This window comes from Zerene cesonia, chromosome 19 (genome assembly GCF_012273895.1).
Source record: "Zerene cesonia ecotype Mississippi chromosome 19, Zerene_cesonia_1.1, whole genome shotgun sequence".
Lineage (NCBI taxonomy): Eukaryota > Metazoa > Arthropoda > Insecta > Lepidoptera > Pieridae > Zerene > Zerene cesonia.
Window position 1 is genome coordinate 98,126 of NC_052120.1, and position 21,354 is coordinate 119,479.

General features: G+C 37.5%; 2 protein-coding genes across 2 annotated transcripts in view; one reads left to right on the forward strand and one right to left on the reverse strand.

Annotated features, from left to right (window-relative positions):
• The window catches only part of LOC119834269 (serine/threonine-protein kinase Chk1-like), a 10,081-nt gene extending 8,094 nt beyond the window's left edge, over positions 1-1,987 (forward strand). Inside the window, exons 8-9 of the mRNA XM_038358604.1 lie at positions 7-288; positions 997-1,987. Coding sequence (XP_038214532.1) covers positions 7-288; positions 997-1,290 — 576 coding nt within the window. The 3' untranslated portion in view covers positions 1,291-1,987. The remainder of the gene's footprint in view (positions 1-6; positions 289-996) is intronic.
• Positions 1,988-3,956: 1,969 nt separating this feature from the next.
• LOC119834480 (protein phosphatase 1 regulatory subunit 14C-like) overlaps positions 3,957-21,354 on the reverse strand; it is a 19,539-nt gene continuing 2,141 nt past the window's right edge. The window contains exons 2-6 of the mRNA XM_038358851.1: positions 9,026-9,223; positions 8,727-8,852; positions 8,202-8,333; positions 6,806-6,847; positions 3,957-6,207 (exon numbers count right to left, since the gene is read on the reverse strand). Coding sequence (XP_038214779.1) covers positions 6,166-6,207; positions 6,806-6,847; positions 8,202-8,333; positions 8,727-8,852; positions 9,026-9,223 — 540 coding nt within the window. The 3' untranslated portion in view covers positions 3,957-6,165. The remainder of the gene's footprint in view (positions 6,208-6,805; positions 6,848-8,201; positions 8,334-8,726; positions 8,853-9,025; positions 9,224-21,354) is intronic.

The window sequence follows — 21,354 nt, forward strand, 5'->3', positions numbered from 1 at the left end:
GCGGAGGGCGCGCGCGCGTGGAGCTCGCAGCCGGCGACGGGGGAGGCGGGGGGCGCGGAGCCGCCGCTGAGCGCGCGCGACATGGACGAGCTGCTGAGCTACTCGCAGCCGGCGCGCGGCGACGAGCTGCTGCTGGGCTCGCCGGAGCGCGGGCCGGCGCCGCTGCAGCGCCTCGTGCGCCGCATGACGCGCGTGTTCGTGCGCGCCGCCGAGCCCGCTGCGCTGCGCGCGCTCACCGGCCTGCTGGACGCGCGCGGCTACCTCTGGCGGTACCTGCACCCCAGAATCGTAAGTGCCGGCCTCGCTTTAAATACGCTCCCTCTAGACTAGCCGTTATGATGTATATACAAACGGTCTTATTCATAAAAAATATAGCACACTTACAGTTTAGTCGAATGTCAAAAAAAATTTTTTTTTTCTTTTTTTTATATCACCGTCATCATTGGAGCTGGTGTGTCTACCACCGCCCGTGAACCTTTCGAAAGACGTAAAGGTCGATTGCCTTTACAAATGGATTGCCGTCTTCAAATTGGAAAGGTCTTAAAAAAGGATTTACGAGAGAAATAAAAGAAAGGGCTATATTTATGAATAAGACCGTATATGTATCGCTTTAATCACTCAGTTGGATCATGTACAAAATCAATGGTGAAAGATTTTTTTAATCTGTCCAGTACCATAAACAAATAAATATAATCGCTTCAGCTTTAAATGCAAACTCAAATTCGAACATTTATTAATACAATTAGACTCCTTCTCATCTTTTTTCTTTTATCATTTTTGAATAATAATAACATAGTTTTGCCATTTACCACCGTTTCAAAAAGCAGCTTGTGCTGAGATCTGGCAGGAAACTCGGCAGCTTTTAGTCTGGGTTAAAGAAAAGAGATCACTATCGATTAAACTTTACTTAGTTTCGGCGAGACGGTCCCTTCTGTACATGGATTGTCATACAAAGATTTCAAAAAACATTTATGTAATGCGAATCGAAATCGTCAGCTGGCGATCGAATGCGGGTCGGTGAAGATGCGCGCGTGGGCGGTGCGCGTGCGCGCGGCGGGCGCCGGCGCCGGCGGCGAGCACGTGATGCTGGAGTTCCGGCGCTCGCGCGGCTGCGGGCTCGCCTTCAAGCGGCGCTACCTCGAGCTGCGCGACGCGCTGAGCCCGCTGGCGGCGCCCTCGCCCGGCGCCCCCGCGCCCTACGCCCCCGCTGACCCCGCCGACCCCGCAGACTTGCTCGCGCCGCCCGCCGACCTGTCGCAGCCCATGGACACCGACGCCGACGCCGAGTAGGCGACTCGCCACGTGAACCTACTAGGAAACCCGCTATTTAAGCACATTATAATGGTGCGTAGTCGTTGAGTAAACGATATTTTCGCTTTTAAAGCGATCTTTGAACCGTTGAGCTGTTGTTATGGTTACCCGTTGAAATGATATTTCCTACTGAAGACTGATATTTTTATACTCTGTATGATAAGAATATTTTTGCATTGCGTTTGTTGTTGTATTCGTTGTATGATTCGAAAAGACATTTTTGGTGAAATTTATAATAAGCAACTGTTTAAATCTTCTATACGACTACAATAAAAACGAGAGACCAGTACCTACATGTTACAATATAAGGAATGGAATCCCTTAGCTAAACTCATAAAACTGAATTCTGTTGGATGAAAATGTATATTCTTATTATTTAAAATTAATCACTTAAAAATTTGTCCTTTTCCAAAATCAAATTACATACAACATTCGTTTATAACTTCACAATAGGACACAGTAGTTCGGAGTCTGTGTAATCGGCGATTGGCGCGATGGTCCTTGTGAGGAGGGGAGGATGGACATTGTGATTTACATTTCAGAGTTGTCAAACTGTGATTTGATTTTCTCACCAAAATTGTCTTAGTCCTAGTTCATTAGTAATTAAACAAAGTGTCAATTATATCGTCTAAGTTATTTGTAATAATTTATGTTTTTAATAAATGAACCGTTTGTATTTATTGTTTTACTTAGATGTTTTGGCATCATTTTCGTTCTATGTGTTCTATGTTAATTTACGGTATACATATTAAGAATAATGTAGTCAATTCAGATCAATCCAAAAACTACTTGACTGATACGAAATTTCTTTCAAAAGTAGAAAGATAAAAATACCCCGAGAAAAATGATATAATGAAATACATACATTTTTGCGATAATACTGTTCAAGGAAAATATCACGTTTAAATGAAACTACGTAGATATTATGTTCTTCAAGGATAATTACGAACTATTATTTATTTTGGAAACGAACACCTATTGCAGAGCCGCAACAGACCACCTAAACTATACGAGAAAAAAATTGTGCCGTAACGAAATATGTTACACGTGATGAGCATTTCTGCTGAGAGAATTAATTTGAAGATCACTTGATGTGCAGCTCGGAGAGCCCAGCTACGCTATATATAACATGTATAGGGATGAAGTCTTAGCAAATATTGTTCGTCTGATGGGCATATTCTATTGACATAATAATCGAGATTTTAATTGATTTCAGAAGAAAAGTGTTATGTCTATTCCTTTAAAACTTTTTTAAGCCAAAGGCACCAGCTTGTGATAAAATATAAATAATCAGCTGATCTGGCAAACGCTCTTTTGCCTTACTCGTATCATTTAGGGACTCTCAGACCTACCGATATGTACGTAAAATTTAATGAGAATCGGCCCTTTCGGAGGAGTATGGTACCTAAAAGTGTGAGACGAGGATTTTATATATAAGAAGATAATAGTTTCAGAGCCGATTGCCTATCGCCAAAAAACATAAAATATTTTCATTTTCATATACCTAGATAGCAAATTTTCGTTTTCTCTTACTCACATACGTTACATTGATCAATTATTTAAGGGAAGTGAAAAGTCGGTCATCAGTATTTGTCCCGATTGTCCCGACAGAGAATGACAAGTGCGGTCCCGAGCTGTGACCAACGTCCCGACAGGCATTTTTGGCGCTCTGACTGATCGTTTTATTTTTATTTCAACAAATAAAATTGTACAAATTCTGATATCGACAAAAGTGTAGTTTGTAGGGAACCCTCGATAGCATTTTCATTTTAAATTTTATTTCTTTTTCACGATTCATAACAAGCCTGTGCCCCATTCTTATGTGTAAATCGGTGTTCATTATCATCATCATCCCATATATTTTCCCAATGCTGGGTCACAGGCCTCCTATGAGGGGGTTCAGACCATAATCCACCACGCTGGCCAAGTGGTTGGTGGTGGGTTGACAGATGTCATATATCGTCGAACTTTTGATTCTTGGACATGCTGGTTTCCTCACGATGTTTTCCTTCACCGCAGTGGTGATGTTATCCTCACGTGCAGATAAATTGAAAAATCTATTTATTTCCTGTACGGTCGCCCGGTCTCCAAACCCGACTTATCAATTTTGAAGTCCGAGGTTCTCACCACTGAGCCACCACTGCCTTATTAAATCGCTGTTACTGTATACGTATACATTGTACATCATTATATTTTTTTTTATCGCCTAGCAGGCAAACGAGTGTGCATCGCGAATGTGTTACCGGCCTTTCCCATCGAATGTGCCTGGGAACACCGAAGATGGATGATGATGGAGATCATTCCACAGGACGGTTGTTCTTGGCAAAAAATGCAGAGAAAAGCGCACAGTAGTAGTGCGCCATGCATCGTGGTGGTGCGGATGATATTTTAATTTGTGACGTGAGGTTGGTGACGGCTATGGACTTGGTAACTGGGACCAGGTCAAAGCAAGCTTTATTACAATCCGCGGGGCTGTGGAGAAGGTCATGGATGTGTCTGGAGTGATGCCCTGGAATTTTTGTACTTTTGCGATGAGATGATTTGGTCATAATTTAACATTGACACTGACCGAGATGAGGCGACGATAACCTCGCTCATGTGTTTAAGGATATAGGTAAGATATGGAAGAAAAAAAAAGCCATACAACGTATTAAATGGATTTATTACAAAAATTTCATCATCACTTGACAGTTTCTTTCAGGCTAGGTCCTAATACGCAAACTACACGATACACCAAAACAATGCACTTTGCCGCGCGCTCAGCTCGGCTCATCAAATATTCAAGCAACCCAAACGCCCGCGCCACCCAGCGCTCACTGTATTTATCATAATATTCATATTAATAAATATTAATTATTGTATATTTTTATTAATTAAATGCTACAGCAATAGTGCAACGTACACATAATTACGCAAAGTAAACAAATTCAGTTCCGGTGTTTTCGTTTGTGGCAACATTGTTTACTTATAATATACCTTCTAGGGACTTGATGAGTTATCGTATAAATGATAGGAATTTCTATGTAAATCATGGTGAATAGCCATTTCTGGGAGGACAGAAAGAAATCCCAAAATTAGGTAATTGCTGAATTGCTTATTTAATTGCAGCATTTCTATATTAGTCTCCCCGTGACCACCACGCTTGCTGTAAAGTGTTCGAAACGTCGGGTTAATAATATAAATGAATAAATCGCGTTTTAAATCCGTTAAAAAGTTTTTAATTTCTAAATGTATAATACTTGCGTAATATCAAACACAAGAAAATACTATTTCTATATTAGCTAATAAATTTTATACACAGCAATAGTTTCCTAAATTCCGGCCATCCACATAAAAGCGTCAACTTGTCAAATTACTACAAAAAAGACGATAAAATATTAACCATAACTGCACATTAGCTAAATAAAATTGATACTACTTCAGGCTCAAAAATTAACGACGAAGGCGGTGAATAGACCACGGATGTGGGGTTAATGGCAACGAGAAAAGGTGGATAAAAACACGACTTTTAGCAGTTACATACATAAACATTTTTTATTGAGATTGTTTGATTGATTTTGATTGAGATTAAATTTTATTGTAATTAGATTTACTAACTAATAATTCACTAACGACTGATTCACGGTGAACTGTCCAATGTCCCGTGCTGTTGCACTGGGTAATCTCGTTTAACTCCATGCCTATGTACTGCATTGTAATGTAATAATTGCGTGGCTATCCACGGGCTATCCCTAGCTCATCTTCTCTTTTCACGACTGTCTTTTTACCCCAATTTTTAGTTAGAAACTGCCTACTTATTCTAAATTCATTGACAGATTATTTAATATTGATAGAATTATTCTTTTTAACAAGAACTAAACTGCCTTCAAGATTCAGAATTAGACCAAATTTAAATGGAACCACCTGGAAGGAAGAAGCTTTCAAATAAAAAACAATTTATAAAAATCGGTTCATCCAATGAAAAAGTTATGAGGTAACAAACACCAATGAAAAAAAAAACGTTGTTGAATTGCAAACCTTTTTTGAAGTCAATTGAAAGCACAGTTTTAGTACGTAGCTGACAGAAATAGCAGCCTATTATTTTACTAAGTCGCATACCCACACTTTAAAAATAAAAAATGCTAAAGAATATAAGGTGATAATAAACTTTGATTTAATCTAATTTGATGAATTTCTGTATGATCTCATTATTGTGTTGTTGTATAAAAGCAATAAATTAGAAACTATTTTGATAAGAATACTATGAAAAACATCTCGAGTCGAAAGTCGTGTGGCCTAATTGTTTGTTAAATAACAAACATTTGTTAAAGTCGTCTGTAACAACTGATATGTTCAGTGCACTGTTAGTCCCCGTGCGTTGGGAGTGGACTCTGAATATTGAAACTGAACTGTATTACTTGAAAAATATAAAACGCTTACACTATATAACCGTTAGTACAAATAGGTTACATTAACTTTATCTAGACTGCGACTCCAAGACTACTTGGGATCGCAACCAAAAGCCGTGGTTATCTATCTTTCACGGTCAACGTACTTCCCTGCCACTGGCTTATTCATATTTTTTTCTACTATAGAGTTCAATATTTGCAGTTGATTCTATTTCTTTTTTCAAAAAAGCAATTTTTCTTTTGGTTCCAAACAATAACAATTTGTACAGTGGCAGTAGCCCCTGTGCGTAGAGTGGCACAGCACCGGAGCAGGGGCGCCGCCGGCCGGGCCACCCGCGGAGCAGCGCCGCGCGCCCGCTCGGGGCCAGGCCCGCGATGCTTCGCGTGTGAGATCCGTAACTTGAATTAAACTACTCGCGCCGCGCCTCGCCGCGCCTTCTTGAGATTTGGTTCCATTATCACGTACTTACAGCGTCTTCGCCTTTTCTAATAGATCGTTGATAAATTTCTGAAACAACGAACTCATATTTATTTCTACACAAACTTTCATTAAGTTGATGAAATTTGGATTTATTAAAATATTAGCTCACGCCATTCGCCCATTAATTCTAAAGCCATATTTAGAGGACGATCGTCATTTTGCTACACGTGACATTATAATAATTTTTTTTTTATCTGGTGAATACAGTTGTATAAGCATACAATAACATATGACCAACTTTACACAGAAACTATAAGAAAGCAAACTAGACTAAACCTGCTCACGCAGTAATTATTTAGTGATGTGTAGCTATCCTACTAATCCTATACTTCCTACTTATGTTATAAATGCGAAAGTTAGTAAGAATGTGTGTGTGTTTGTTGCTCTTTCACGCAAAAACTACAAAACCGATTGCAATAAAATTTGGTACGTACACAGCTGGAGAACTGGAATAAAATATAGGCAACTTTTTATCCCGATATTCCTACGGGATACGTACATACGCGGGTAAAACCGCGGGGCGCAGCTAGTACTTTATATTTTAGAATTGGACTCATAATTAACAATGTTTTCTTATTCACATTACCTACTTGCTTAGAAAAAGAAAAAGAAGTTCAATATTTACATATACATCCTTTTGAGGTTTCTTGGCATCAGCTAGGAGCACCTGTAACAAGATTTTAAAGATTTTAAGTAATCAAGATTAAGACTCTTAAGTATACAAATGGAACAGGAATGTGAATATTGTTGTAAACGAGACTCGCAAGAACGGAAGCGGAAGGAAAACCTTGTGTGCGTTAGATCAGTTCATTAAATTAATATCAGTCGACCTTCAAGAGGGAGCAATGGGCGTTTTGCATCCACGCATATTACAATGACATATTTTAATGCTGAGGCCTGTACTGAGATACTGTATCTATGAATGCTGCAATTAATGCTTACCATGCATACGTCTCATCTGTACTATCATATGGAATTATTCTTTGGGGACAGACTTGCGATCTGCAGAAAGTATTTTTGGCGCAAAAAAAAATGTATCCGAGCTCTGTGCCGATTGCACCAAAGGGACAGTTGCAGACCACAGTTTAGTAAATTACGTATCCTTACATTGACTCGCATGTACATTAGAGAAGTATGTTTATTTGTTTAATATCATTCACAATATTTTTGGAAAAAAATAGAAGTAAACTCTCATAGGTTAACAAGATATCAGAATTAGCTATATTTCCCAACTTGTAGAATAAACACATCTAAATATAGTGTAATATTAATGACTATTAAAATACCGTATAATTTCAAGGATCTACCAGTAAATCTACATATTTAAAAAGAGACTGACGAAATGGTTAATGGTGAAACAATTTTATGACATTGAGGAATTTATGACATTAAAAGAGAATTAAGTAGTGTACCTAGCAGGACATTAATGTTAATTTAATTTTCGATTTTAATATTTGCACACCCAAACTTTGGGTAGAATGTATTAGCCGCAGAATATTGTAATAAGATCTATAATTTGTAACTACATTTTTGAATTTGAATTTATACTTGAATAGCCAAGTAAGTATGTAGAATTATCGCTTTTGAGGTGAGTTCACTCACCAACAGAAATATGAACGTCCGTTACGTAGCTAGCCATAGCGATCAGTATAGACTCGCTTCGATGAATGCGTGGCCCGTTATGGGAAGTCGTAGATCTAAAGTCTCTTAGTCATTTCTTTGATACGAAAATATTTTTGTGTTGTCCTGCCCGGTGCTGTTCGTTTGAGATTGGTGGGGCTGAGTGTTGTTTTTAAGGAAATAATCAACATATATTTTGTTGCCTATGAAATACATTTGTTATTTAATATTTTTTTGTCTATTAAATAGCTTCCACTTGCTGCACCACTTGTGATATTTTGATATAAACCCATTTTACCAGAACGCGTTATAAGGACGGGCAGGAAGGAAGCACATGTATCTTCTACTTATATTACAAATTTTGTATTGAAACGATAACGCAGTAAAAAGATATGTAATACCGTGAGATGGCGGCGACGCTGGTCGTCGCTGTCCATGTCCAGCAGCTCGTCGATGTCCACTTCTACCTCCTGGTCGGCGCTCCCCCCGCTCCCCCCGCCCGCCGCGCTCCCCGCGCCTGCCGCAGCCTCGCTCTGTTCAGAAACAGCAGTAAGCATTACATTATCTAGTCGATAGTAGTCCAATCATATACGACGTTCAGAGTAATAACTTATGAGTCTTGTGCAATTAGTATAAAACAGACGAACAAACGGAGATTTTCTTATTACAGACGGACACTTTAACTTCATTTCGGGCCAAGAAAGGCCCATATTATTCTTCTACGCAAATAATAAATATTAAATAGGTTAAATAACCTAAAACCAGAGTGGGCCGGCTCGGCCGGTACAGAGCCGCAGAAATACGCATATTAGCTATATATTTTTCTGTTGTCTTTGTGCTGCTGTGGATCATGTATTTTAAAGCATCACAAAACATTATTTTAGCTAAAGTAGCCCCCTTAATTAAAAAAAATGAAAAGGACGAACCGGCGACTCGTACAATTTCTGCAATTCGTCGTAGAGCCACATCTCCACGGCGAGCCTCTTGCGGATCAGCGCCATCTGGTGGCTGCCGTACTTCGCCGTCAGAAACTTTTCGCGCCGCTCCTTAACCTGAGAATACGTAGGTACGTCGAAGTATATAATCTTAAAGCTATGAACGTCAAATTGCCATGAGTCGGTATTTAACATATTTAACGCGAATAGACAGGTTATTTTTGATTCAAACAGAGGATATTTAGGGGTATTCGTTGTAACTATTATTAATTAAAAATTTGAAAGCTTACTTCGCCTTTATCACTAAAATTGACATGTAATCCCGCTTTAGCGGGCGAGCGCTCGGTGGGCGATAGCGCGGGATGCGCGGGGTGCGCGGCGTGCGCGTGGTGCGCGGGGTGAGGGGGGTGGCCGCGTGCCGGGAACGCGCCCGCCGCGCTCGCCGCCGCCACGCCGCACTCCATGGCGCCGCCGCCGCTGCTGCGGCCCTGCAAGCACAAGCCCCACATTACGTTGGAAGGTGTTGAAAGTTTGCTACTTGGAGTACTAGCCCCAGGCACTAGGCCTCTAGAGACGGAAGGAGTGATCGAATAAATTGATTGATCACTCTATGTATTTTTACTCGAATATACGTATCTATAGATCATATAGAATAGGTACAACACAAGTAAAGTACTACAATTAAAATATACCTGAACTGAATCAATATGACAAACAGAAAACGGATATGCCTCTATATCAGCAAAAACATGTCTAGATGCATGTTGCAAGTTGTAACAATAACAATAAATCGGCGAAACGTGATAGGTGTCTATTGCTTATTTTGACGATTGCACTTAAACAAAGTACACATAACAAAGGAAGAGAGGAAAAGATAATATGTTATGATTCTCAAATCACACTCACTAAAGTTATCTATACTAGTTATAATTAATGCTGTAGAGTTTGTTTGAGGCGATACATTCATTTAACTGATATAATATTTTGGACTAATCATTTTATAATAACTCATTAGTCTAATCATTCCGCTTTCATAGGAAAATTGCAACTATTGTCTCTTACTGTATTGCAAATGAATGACCGTTATTAAAATTAATTCTAAGTAGCTCGAATATTATCGTACAGCACCATGGTCCCTGACACTGCATTAGCGAGCCGAAATTTCGTCCAATTTTCGCCGTATTTAAATGATTTAAGCCGCTTAAGCTGACATAAATTCGGCTGACTCGTTAATCCTATAGAATCGAATTTGTGTCAAGTCAACGCACCCATTCTACAAGCCAATTAATTATTACTTCCTACAGGAAGTTAAAAGTAACCACGGGCTTTCGCTTACAGTAAGGATAGGACATTGTACAACAGATTTCGTCGGTATTAACGTTAGATTGGTTCAAGAGTTCAACAAATCTGTATGCAAATGAGAGTCGGTCGAGCCGCGGGGCACCGGCCGAGACGAGGGTCCGGCCTCGGCATGTTAATTATTATTGTTTCACGGGGAACTGCGTAGGTATAAAGCTTCTCAAACAATGCCTTCTCGTCAACTATTTGCGATGGGCTCCCTAAACTCTCGAATAGGCTGCAGGGAATCGTCTACGCGAAAGTCCACTAGCTGTTTTTCATTATTAAGTGATATTTAAAAGTATGCCTATGTTGTTTTCGGAATTTTATTAACATACTGCGCTGTTGTTAGGCAGATCGTATCTTGGGATAATCTTATAAATAAGTTTTTTTTCAAAAAATTGTGTTTTTGTTAATGCTCATTTAAATACCAGGCTATCACGATGCATTAATAAATAATTGAAAAGAAAAGTCATAAAAGGCACCTCGATTTATTTAAGAGCCTTGCGCCCTTAAATTAATATGAAATATATAATATATATTTTTAAGAGCTACTGGGAGAGTACCCACATGACCCATTTCCATGCGCTGACCTTAGCTGGCAGCTAGTTGAATTACATCCGGTCACTAATTTCCAATGCGTTTGTCAATTTATTAATTACTCGAACAAAACTTTCCTTTATTTATGATATTTTCTATACAGTGGGCCAGAGTGTTGATACACAGTGTGCGCACACACACACACAGCCAAATAAGAATACGTTTAACCAAAATTTATTGGTTGTACTAAAAAATATTAAATTACTATACTAAAATTATATATTACTAAACTATTTTATAATAAAAGAATTATTATTAAATTACCATGTTGCTTAAGAATAATTTGACATCAAAACAGAATGATTACCCGTATTAGCATTCATTAATAGAGATGTTAAGAAAATTTTACATAGATGTCATGAACGTTTTTGTATCGTATCAATTTTGGCAATGTGTTTTCCACACATCGATTAAGTAAACATCCTAAAACATATCACATCACACATATCATTTTGAATTTTTCTGCTATTTTTTAATGCAGTGAACCAGATATTTCAAGGCATTATAACACACGTTTCAGCTTATGTAAAAGTAAAACGACGACAAGTCGGATCGTATCGCTAAACGGAATACCTTATACCGACCAAAGTTTAATTTTTATTTCGACACCATTTATAATTTAAAGCTTTTATTATATGTTGTTGTACTGTTTATTGTTGATTGTCTCACCCAAGTTAATAAATAGTAGTAAATATTCTTTCTCGTATGTTACTGCAATTGCCTGTAATACGTTACTTTCAAGCACGATTAAAACGCACAATTGTAAGCAAAGAACAGGACTCTAAGCGGCACTTAAGGGTATCAGTGCTCCCCGCAGGATGTGTGCAAAGCCGCAACTACAGAAATAGGTGAGGACGCTGCGGGAGCGGCGTCACCGCGCCAAGTGGCCTCTCGAGAGCGGCTCAGCGTCGATACCAGCAATACACACACTAACCCCGGATATATACCAGACTATGTAGTGATCATCTTCCTTATCCTTACTATCCATCTCAATTCTCTGAGCACAAAAAATATATCTAATAAATATAATCATAAACTAGCTGCGCCCCGCGGTTTCACCCGCGTAAATCCGTATCCCGTAGGAATATCGGGATAAAATGTTGCCTATATGTTATTCCAGTTGTCCAGCTGTCTACATACCAAATTTCATTGCAATCGGTTCAGTAGTTTTTACGTGAAAGAGTAACAAACATCCATACATCCATACTTACAAACTTTCGCCTTTATAATAGTAGTAGGATTAACTCCGATGCGACGTAAAAGAAAGACAAACAAACACATGCGCATTTACAATCTTCATAAAATCTCTGGCAGAATATAAAAAAGATATAAAGACTTTTTTAAAGAACGGTCTGAAAAACCGTTGTAAGTAAACGTACACATTCACGTTACCACTCTCTCATTCACTCTTACGAATTTGCTCAACCAGAAAATGATATTATGTTCTAATTGTAATTAGTAGTTTAGATTTTAGTTTTATATAATTTTTGGAAGTTGAAAGCGACTATTCCTCCACAATACGAAAATCATAGTGTGCAGTAACAATAAAGAAACATTTAACGCTCACACACCACCATTGCAACACATCACATCGTCTTGCGAACTTCTACTCTTTCGGTTTGTATGTGGGTACGTGACCGCGTATCACAGTTAAACTTATAAATGGATTCATAATGTGAATCTTAAGATGAGAAGAAGGTTATTCTGAGCGCTACCCTTTCACAAAACAGTAAACGAAGTCAGTACACGGGATTCACTAATATCTGATCGTAATCCAAGCGTATTAGAAGTGGAGTGTAAACGCACATAAAAAAAATCGAAGCCTAAATTAATTTGAAATGCCAAGATGGGTATCAAATTCAAGGTTGGCAAAGTGAATTTAATCACTATCGTTAATAGTGTTGTTTTATAAATTCTTGTGGAAACCGCGCCGCAAAGGTCACCTATTAAGAACAGCGTTCATGACAATTTTAATAACCGTATGAATCGATTTGGGTACGGCTTTTATTTACGAGTCTGTTGTCGAAATAGTTCTAATCTCTGTTTGGTGCTGAATAATATTCTCTTTAGAATCTAAATCCAGGATCGTATGCGATTTTTGAGTTTCTAATGAAGTTGTGTACTTCATCGGAGATATATTTTTTCAACATTAACAAACTATTTATACAAATTTCGCTTTCATTTGCAACTATTTTGAAATTTATTGTCACTTAGTATTTGTACCATAATATTATCACTTTGTTTAATTGTTATGCATATATATATTATATATATATATATATATATATTTGTCTTGATGGAGTATTTAGTTACGCCACCCTAAATATGCTTGTAACGCACAGTCTGCACAAATGCAGATGCAGCCCAAATAGTTTAGTAATCTTTTTTCTTTATCTTAGTCCTAAGGAAGTATGATAAATAAGTCTAACATCGGCCACCTTAGAATTAACGTAACATTCTAATGTCTTTATTTATTTATATTATTAAGGAAGTTTATTTAGTGATAAACACTAACACAAGCAGTTCCCATGTACGTATCTTTTTTTGTTATTCGTTTCTGCATATATTATGTTTTCATTTTTCAACTTAACATATTCAAGTACTTTGAGTCAAAAATAAAGCAGCTTGTAAGTCATTATCCACGTAAAGCGTTCCGTGAGAAGTCGCTTTAGCACAAACAAAGGGCTGCCCTGGGCGCCGCGACGGCCGCCCGCCGTCCCCAGCCCGCCGCCCGCCGCCTAGACACTATAACAGTCTACACGCAGCCCTTTCAATTGCAACTATTTCTCCCCAATGCATTTTGTATTCTGTTCCATAGACATACCATGCAATCCGCCTGGAAATTGTATTCTATACTTATGACGCCACTATATGCAATTTAAATACGAAATCTTTTAACGTGATATTTTGTCTAAATAATTTTTATTTATTTGTTTATATAAACACAATTTATATTTATCTATGACAATAAAATATCATTAACTTATTAAAATGACGACCTCAAAATAATTTGTAAATTGCAGGTATGATTTAATCAATTCATTAAGGAATAATTTAATCTAACCCAATTTCATATAGGAGATGAATCCTTTGTTCTCTCGACGAGTAGGTCCGGTGCAAGCAAGAGCTTGCATGAGAAATTTTTAAAGAATAGAAAAATTTGATCACGAGGCAGGATTCGAACCTGCGTATCTTGCAACGTTGCTACGGTTAGGCAAGATACGCAGGTTCGAATCCTGCCTCGTGATCAAATTTTTTCTATTCTTTAAAAATTTCTCATTTATAAAGCATTTCAATGCTATAAAACTAAAAATTAAAAGAGCTTGCATGTAAAGAATTTAACCTTCGGGGTTTTAGACGGTCTTTTTTGGATGTATTCAATGAATATTTATTTTACATTGACACTGAAACGCGAATTTAAAAAAGTTATTAATTCATTTATCATCAGATTTATGGCACTAACTTCGGTATATCGTACTTGCAGTAATGGGAAGGTTCAACACCTTATCAACGTGCGTGCTTGACTCCATCACTTGTACACTTATATGCGAGAGAGCTTAATGACATGTAATACAGCATAACTTATGCTATATAGAACGAAGATCAGATTTAAATGCAATGAAAGATAAATAGTTTCATTATTTCTAAGGAACAACGTACTTCAAGACATCGCAAACTATTTGTCACAACTAATACGATATTAGTAAAGTAAGAGTTGCAGTTTTATTTAATCCTATTACAAAGACAAAATCGACCTTGATACGTTCGTCCAATTTGTTATCCTACATGCGTACTAAATGAGAAAAAGTACCTATATGTACAACATAATCCCACAAGTTATTAAACTTACCTGAAGTATAAGCTCTACTCTACTCTCTATCGTTTTTCTCGAGTTCAATCGAGAATAGATCAAAATGCATATCTTTAAGACCAGGAAATAGGAAATTTTAACGTTTTACATACTCTTTTCATTAAATATTTAACGTTTTAAAAGTTCTGGAATATAATGATAGGAATAGCTTAGAAATAGGAATAACTTTAAGAAAGAGTTGTATCTCGTTACAGTGTGTTCCTCCGGGTTCCTCGTGCACTGTGCAGCCCGCGGGCAGGTCGGCGGAGGCGTATCGACCGCGGTGCGCCGCGCGCGTCTCGTCGCCGACTAAATTAATAAGTGCCAGACACGAGCACTATCTCTTCAACATTTATTTCCATAATTAGGTAGTTTTTCGATATTCTACTGTTTGCCTAATCTAATGTAAGGTAGCACACGTTTATGTGGAAATAGAAAAATAAAACATAATTTGAATATTACAAAATAGGTTTCAAGATCACATATTTTGTTCTCAATAAAAAAAAAAAATCAAAATCAAAATAAGTAAGTTCTTGGACTGTGTATTTGTAAAATATGTAATCACAATTAAACCACTAAGTAAAATCCTAGTATAAAACAAAGTCACTTGCTCTGTCCATGAACTCCATATGACCCTATGAATGCTTAAATCTTTACAACTACGCCCACGGGTTTTGATGGGGTTTTATTTAATAAAAAAGATCGGTTCAAGGGGAAGGTTTACATGTATAATAATATCAAACTACTCCGAATTTATCGCGAGCGAAGCCGCGGACAAAAGCCAGTAATTAATATAATCAATAATCATGTGATAGAGAACTGGTAATAAAATAGAACTGGTAAATTCAACATCAAATCTAGTGAATTCCGAACTCCTTATTCCTATAAATCCTACTTCTTATCCTATCCTACTAATATTATAAATGCGAAAGTTTGTAAGGATGTGTGTGCGTTTGTTGCTCTTTCACGCAAAAACTACTGAATCGATTGAAATGAAATTTGGTACGTAGACAGCTGGACAACTAGAATAACATATAGGCAACTTTTTATCCCAATATTCCTACGGGATACGGACGAACGCGGGTGAAACCGCGGGGCGCAACAAGTTAGGTATAGATGCAAAAGTGTATTTGTTTGCTTATCTTTCTTCAAAGTTGCAACAGGGCGGTTTTATCAAAATATGACTATTTGTTGTTTGTTGTCTGAAGATATGTAGGAAACTAGAGAGTTACAAAAGCCTATTTTTATCGACTTGAAACCTCTCATTTACAGAAGTATTCAAAGAAATTTCATTTATAGCAAATTGTTCCACTGCAATCATGTCTTCTCATAAAGAAAGGAAGAAAGAAACATTTATTTATATTATGATATTGTGGGAGACGAGCATGCTTTGGCACGAATTGGGCCAGCTCGCACCGGGGAAGTACCACACCCCCACAGAAAACCGGCATGAAATAGTGGCATGCCGCTGTGTTTCGTACGGTGAGTGGGGGAGCCGGAGGCCCGTTTCCTTTTCCTCACCCGTCCTAGTCCATTCCTTCGTTAATCCTTTCCTTTTCCCTTACCCCATAAAAGCGGGCAGCGCATTCACAGAGGTACTACCTTTGCGAATATTTATGGGCGGTGGTGATCGTTTACCATCAAGCGAACCACAAGCTCAGCTGCCCGCTATGACATAAATAAAAATAAAAAATAAAATAAAAATATTACACTGATACATATGCCAGTACATTCACTAGACTGAGACCAATAATTAATGTACCTACTTTTTACTACATGAGAAGATCATCGTTGATATCATGAGATCAATAATCCAACTTCATTCAGCGTAAAGTAAGAATTTCCCTGAAGGACGCATTACAGCTTAGGTTCTTTAAAAATACGATTCTATTCAATTCTAGCAACTGGACTGTGAAAATTTTCGACATAGCTATATACAATAATATTTTAAACTTGTATTAACTTCCATTATTTATTTCCCAATAAGAAATGACGCTGTTGGCATTAAATTCAGAAACATGTTCTAAATATAAATATGAGAATAGTCACAACAATTTTCCAGTCAATCGTCACAGCAAACGTTATCAAAATATAGTTTTTAAAAGGTTTTCTAGTAGATTAGTTTCGTAATGTGAAAATAGAATTTGTTTATGGATATAACGCTTTCCACTTTCGTAATTTACGTTGGAGGCAAGGAATACCTATGGTTTTATGGTACTATACCTACTTTTTATTATTCTACGAAAATACAAACACGTTAAATAAAATTATTATAAAGATATTCGTAGCCATAATTAATGTGCTTAGGTGTTTGAAATGAGCGTCATAAATGCGCAGCTTCAAAGTTCGTCATAATTCATATTATGCTCATGACATAAAGATTCGTAATATAACATTATTTTTGGACAATGCTACAATGAAATATTATATTTTATGTGACTCTGCAGCGAAGCACAGTATAAATATTTATACTGTGGTGCCGTGGAGTGTAGTGTGTGAAGGTACAAAAAGTAATCGATGAATATGGAAACATTAGCGGGCAGCGAAGCGCGTCCTCTCCGGTTCCTCGCTAACGACCTCCTCGCCGTGCACACTCACTCCGTCCTACCTTCCGACGAGAGGTTACCAGCAACTTATTCATTACTTACATCTTTAGCCAACGATCACTATCAAAACTTATATATTATAACTGGTGCATTTCACCTACTAAAAGCTGTAATTAAAAATAAAAGTAACTTAAACTTTAAGTTTTATAGCATTGAAATGCTTTACAAATGAGAAATTTGGAAAGAATAGAAAAAAACGTCTAGTAAAAGTAAAGTTTTTCGTTGTTTATCTATCAAATATTGAAGCTATCAGATTTTTCTTTGGATACATATAGGAGAGAATCCATGAACTGAACTAGAACAGTAACCAACACGACGATTAATTATTTGTATAAAAGAGTAATTGCTATGGAATGTATAGCCCGAAATAAAATAATATGTAGCCCGAAACAATGCTTGCTCATTGTTTTGTCTGTATGTCTGATTGTTTGTTAAAAAATAAATAAAAACTAGGCAGATTCAGACAACATTTTAATATGGTTATGGTTATATTCCATGCATGTAACCGAGGGATAAAAAAATTTATCGATGCATATGTAATTAAATATCATTGGATAAGTAATAATGATAGTAGATAGGGCAAATAACTTTTTTTGCTAATATAAGTTGTTGACAATATACATTTACAGTCGTATTTCTCTTCTTCAAAAATCCATGAATTACAATATTTTATTATCGACGCAAGCGAAGACGTGAGCCGTAAGCTAGTGGTAAATATTCTATGTTATAACGATTCACAAGCGCTTCTAGAATAAGTCCAGTTAAATAAATAAATGTTTTAGTTTGTGTTTCGAGTGGTTTTGGTGAAAAAATGTTGCTCTGACATGATCAACCTCAAGTCAACCTATCTAAGAGACGGACGGTGCTCTCGATGCTTTAATAATCATACATAAAGCATTGAGAAAATTATCAATTTTATATATACTTTCATGTTAAATGACTTTCATTCAATTTCTTAGACCTGCCGTTTACATTACATTAATATCTTTCTAAGAGAAATAAACTCAAAATTAAATGTGATGTATGTAGAAGTTAATTAACCATTGTTATGGACATTTGAATGCGCTGTCCAATTACTATAGGATAGGATACTAATACGCATTAATTCGATATGTTGCAAGTCCAAAGATTTTATAAGATACGTGACTCCATCTATTGATACATATCAAATTAAAATGAAGCTTGACTTGAATCTGCCTCAAATAATTAAAACAATTCATAAATATTTAAAAAACTGCTGATTAAAATTTTAAATATTGTGAATGTTGAAACTCTATATCTATATCTAATTAAGCTGTAGATATTTTTTAAGAATTTGTCGTGTCATAAAATTGTATCATTAATGGGTAGGATGACACAGAAAACGTGTGAAGTGCGCATCGCGAGAGGTCGGCAAGGTTGCTGACCTTCGGCAGCTGACGAGCAACGGTTATTTGCCAATTTCCTAACCATATTCACATCAGCCGAAATACATTTACAATCAAGTACCTTGCAAATGGAAATTGGAACCAGAAAGTTTGGCAAACGGCACGTTGTTTGGGACAAATTATAGTTTTGATAACGTGCAGAACGGCACAGAATCAGCTTGCAAACATAGGAACGCTAATAAAACACGAGATGTGCGTCACCTACAGAAATAGCTGAGAGTTCAGGCGCGAGTCCGCTTCCGAGTAATATTGTTAGAAGTGGATCTGACCCTAATACGGACTGGATAGCTGCTAACTGAATGCCGTAACGACCAGACTTTGTAATATTTTAATGCCTACATAAGGGAGGAGAAAATTAGGTCAGTTCAACGCGTTGTTGGCATATTCATCGTTTGGAGAATATACATTTGGGCCATATTTAAAAAAAATTGATTATTATCAAAGGATGTTATGCTACTTGATATGAGCAAATTTCTAATTAGTTGGGAAGCTATGCAATCATTGCAACTATGAAGGCAAGGTGTTCTTATGCAACAGAAGTCCGGCTTGCGCGGCATTGCACGAGGTGCTAGCGGCCCTCGGCTCGGCGCTGGGAGGCGCGCGGCGCGAGGGACCGAAACAATCTTCATCATTTGCAATGCTCTACTGGGCTCGTTGAGCGACAACACCGTTTCGGCCTCTATTTATTTATTTGAAGAAAATAGATTGCAGTATTACAGGGGATATTCATTTTCAAAAATAGTAGTTCCGGTTACATATCACGAATACGACTTCGTCTCGTACTACAAAATTTATAAGCATCGTATAGTATTTCCAATTTAAAGATTTTTTTTTGATATAATTATTCAGCAAAGCTCAAGCTCATCCATTACTTACATTATATGAATATGTACTTGAAAATTTCGGGAAATCATATGGACTATACGTAATTACACGCCTCATAAAGGGAGATGCGAAGGCAGTGCTCTATTTATTTTAAATAGCACTTGCATCATGATATTTTCCACACAAATGTCACAAGTGTTTAAACATTGGTTTCATCACTTATGACGTTTGTGTAATAAATAAATTAACAAAATGTTTACAGAATTGCTCCGTTCACGTCCGCGTGTCTCTATGCATGGAAACTGGCGTGGTCACGGTAACTTCCGAAAAGTTTTCTATTAATTTTTATATGTTTAAGTATTCTCCAATAATATCTTAATGCTTTCGAAGATGACGGTCTTATTAGTTTTTCGTTTGAAGTCAGCATAAAAAAATTGTAATCAATCTAATTGTGAAAATTGAGATTATAAGGCGTGCACCTGGGATCTTCCAAACGTTTTATATGTATTAATTACTTCCTTGTTAACTATGTACATGTTTATGAATTTAATCTTACACGTATTTACGGTTGGATTAATAATAATTATTTAGATAATTAAATAACTATTTAGTTCATAGAGCTACATATACTGCTTGTTTTTACATCATACCGAAATAACCAAAAGCAATTTAAACTCAAAAATACGATATTAATTCCTGCATACGATACACATCAATCCATTGTTAAATGTAAAAATAGCTTTTGTCATAAAAAAACCTTATCGTTTTATGTTATGTAAAGAAGAGTTAGCTAACAATTGAACAATATTAGCGGTGCGCTTCGGTCGATGAACACATGCATATTGTTTGTCTTGTGAGAATATATAACAGAATAATACATCACACGCTTGAATCTCGATGCTCACGATTTTATTGATTTAAAGTCTAAAGCATAAGACTCACAATCGCGATGTTCAGTTAAGGGTTGTTTTAGAGCTCGTAACACAAGGGACTCGAAGGTCGATGGAGCCCCTTGAGTTCTAACTCGAGTCATCTGTAGATAATAAACACTCTTGAATTAATGAAAAGATACAAAGATGCTAACATCATGCAGCGTGATAACCTAAGGCTATCGTGATAACGTGATTTATTACTTCAATCTGGTTTCAGGTGATTTTACCGATTATTGTGTACCGACGCTCTTCGCGTAAGACATACCTAGGCACATGATATCCTTATCAGCTTGCTGCCTCGTAATTGCCGTCAAATAGCCAAATTGGATCCAATCGAACATAGCGCAATAATAGAAACTGTATCATATTTAATTACTTTGGAAATGGCGTACAATTTTTTAAAACTAAATTTATGTACTTAGGTAGCTTAATTTAAATACTTATTCTTATATTCGTTTGTGATTGTGTCTAATTGATTATTATTATGATTACCTACCATTAAAATTATCAATATTGCCCTTTCACAGATTAGTAGGTACTTGTAGAGTCATATAAACATTTCAGTTAAATTTACATTAGGATGTACATTCTCGTAGCGTTTCCACAGTTTACAAACTTACTAAAGCAATGACAGATCTAATAGATAGGTCTGTGAAGAGGATCAGCGAGCGTCGGTGGCAGCAAGCGGAGAGGAGTCGTACCGAATCCGCGGTCAGTGGCCCCTAGAGCCTGCGCCCACTCGCCAGGCCGGATCGCGGGAGCTCGTCACGGCAACACAACACCTTCGCACTGTTTGTGTCAGACACTTGCCACTGAACGGATTGCGCGGAAATCAGAACGCACGCACATTCGACTGCACGCTCTGACAACGACTAGCGCGCCGCGGGCGGCGGGCTGCAGCGGGCGGCCCGCGAGCGCCGAGCGGTGCCGCGAACGCGAGAGGACGGCGGGGTGAGGTCGAGAGCGAGACGGGGGGGGTATGACCGCGCAGCGCTCGTGGCTGGAGTCCAGCGGCCCGGGACTCCTTGCAGAGGAGAGAGA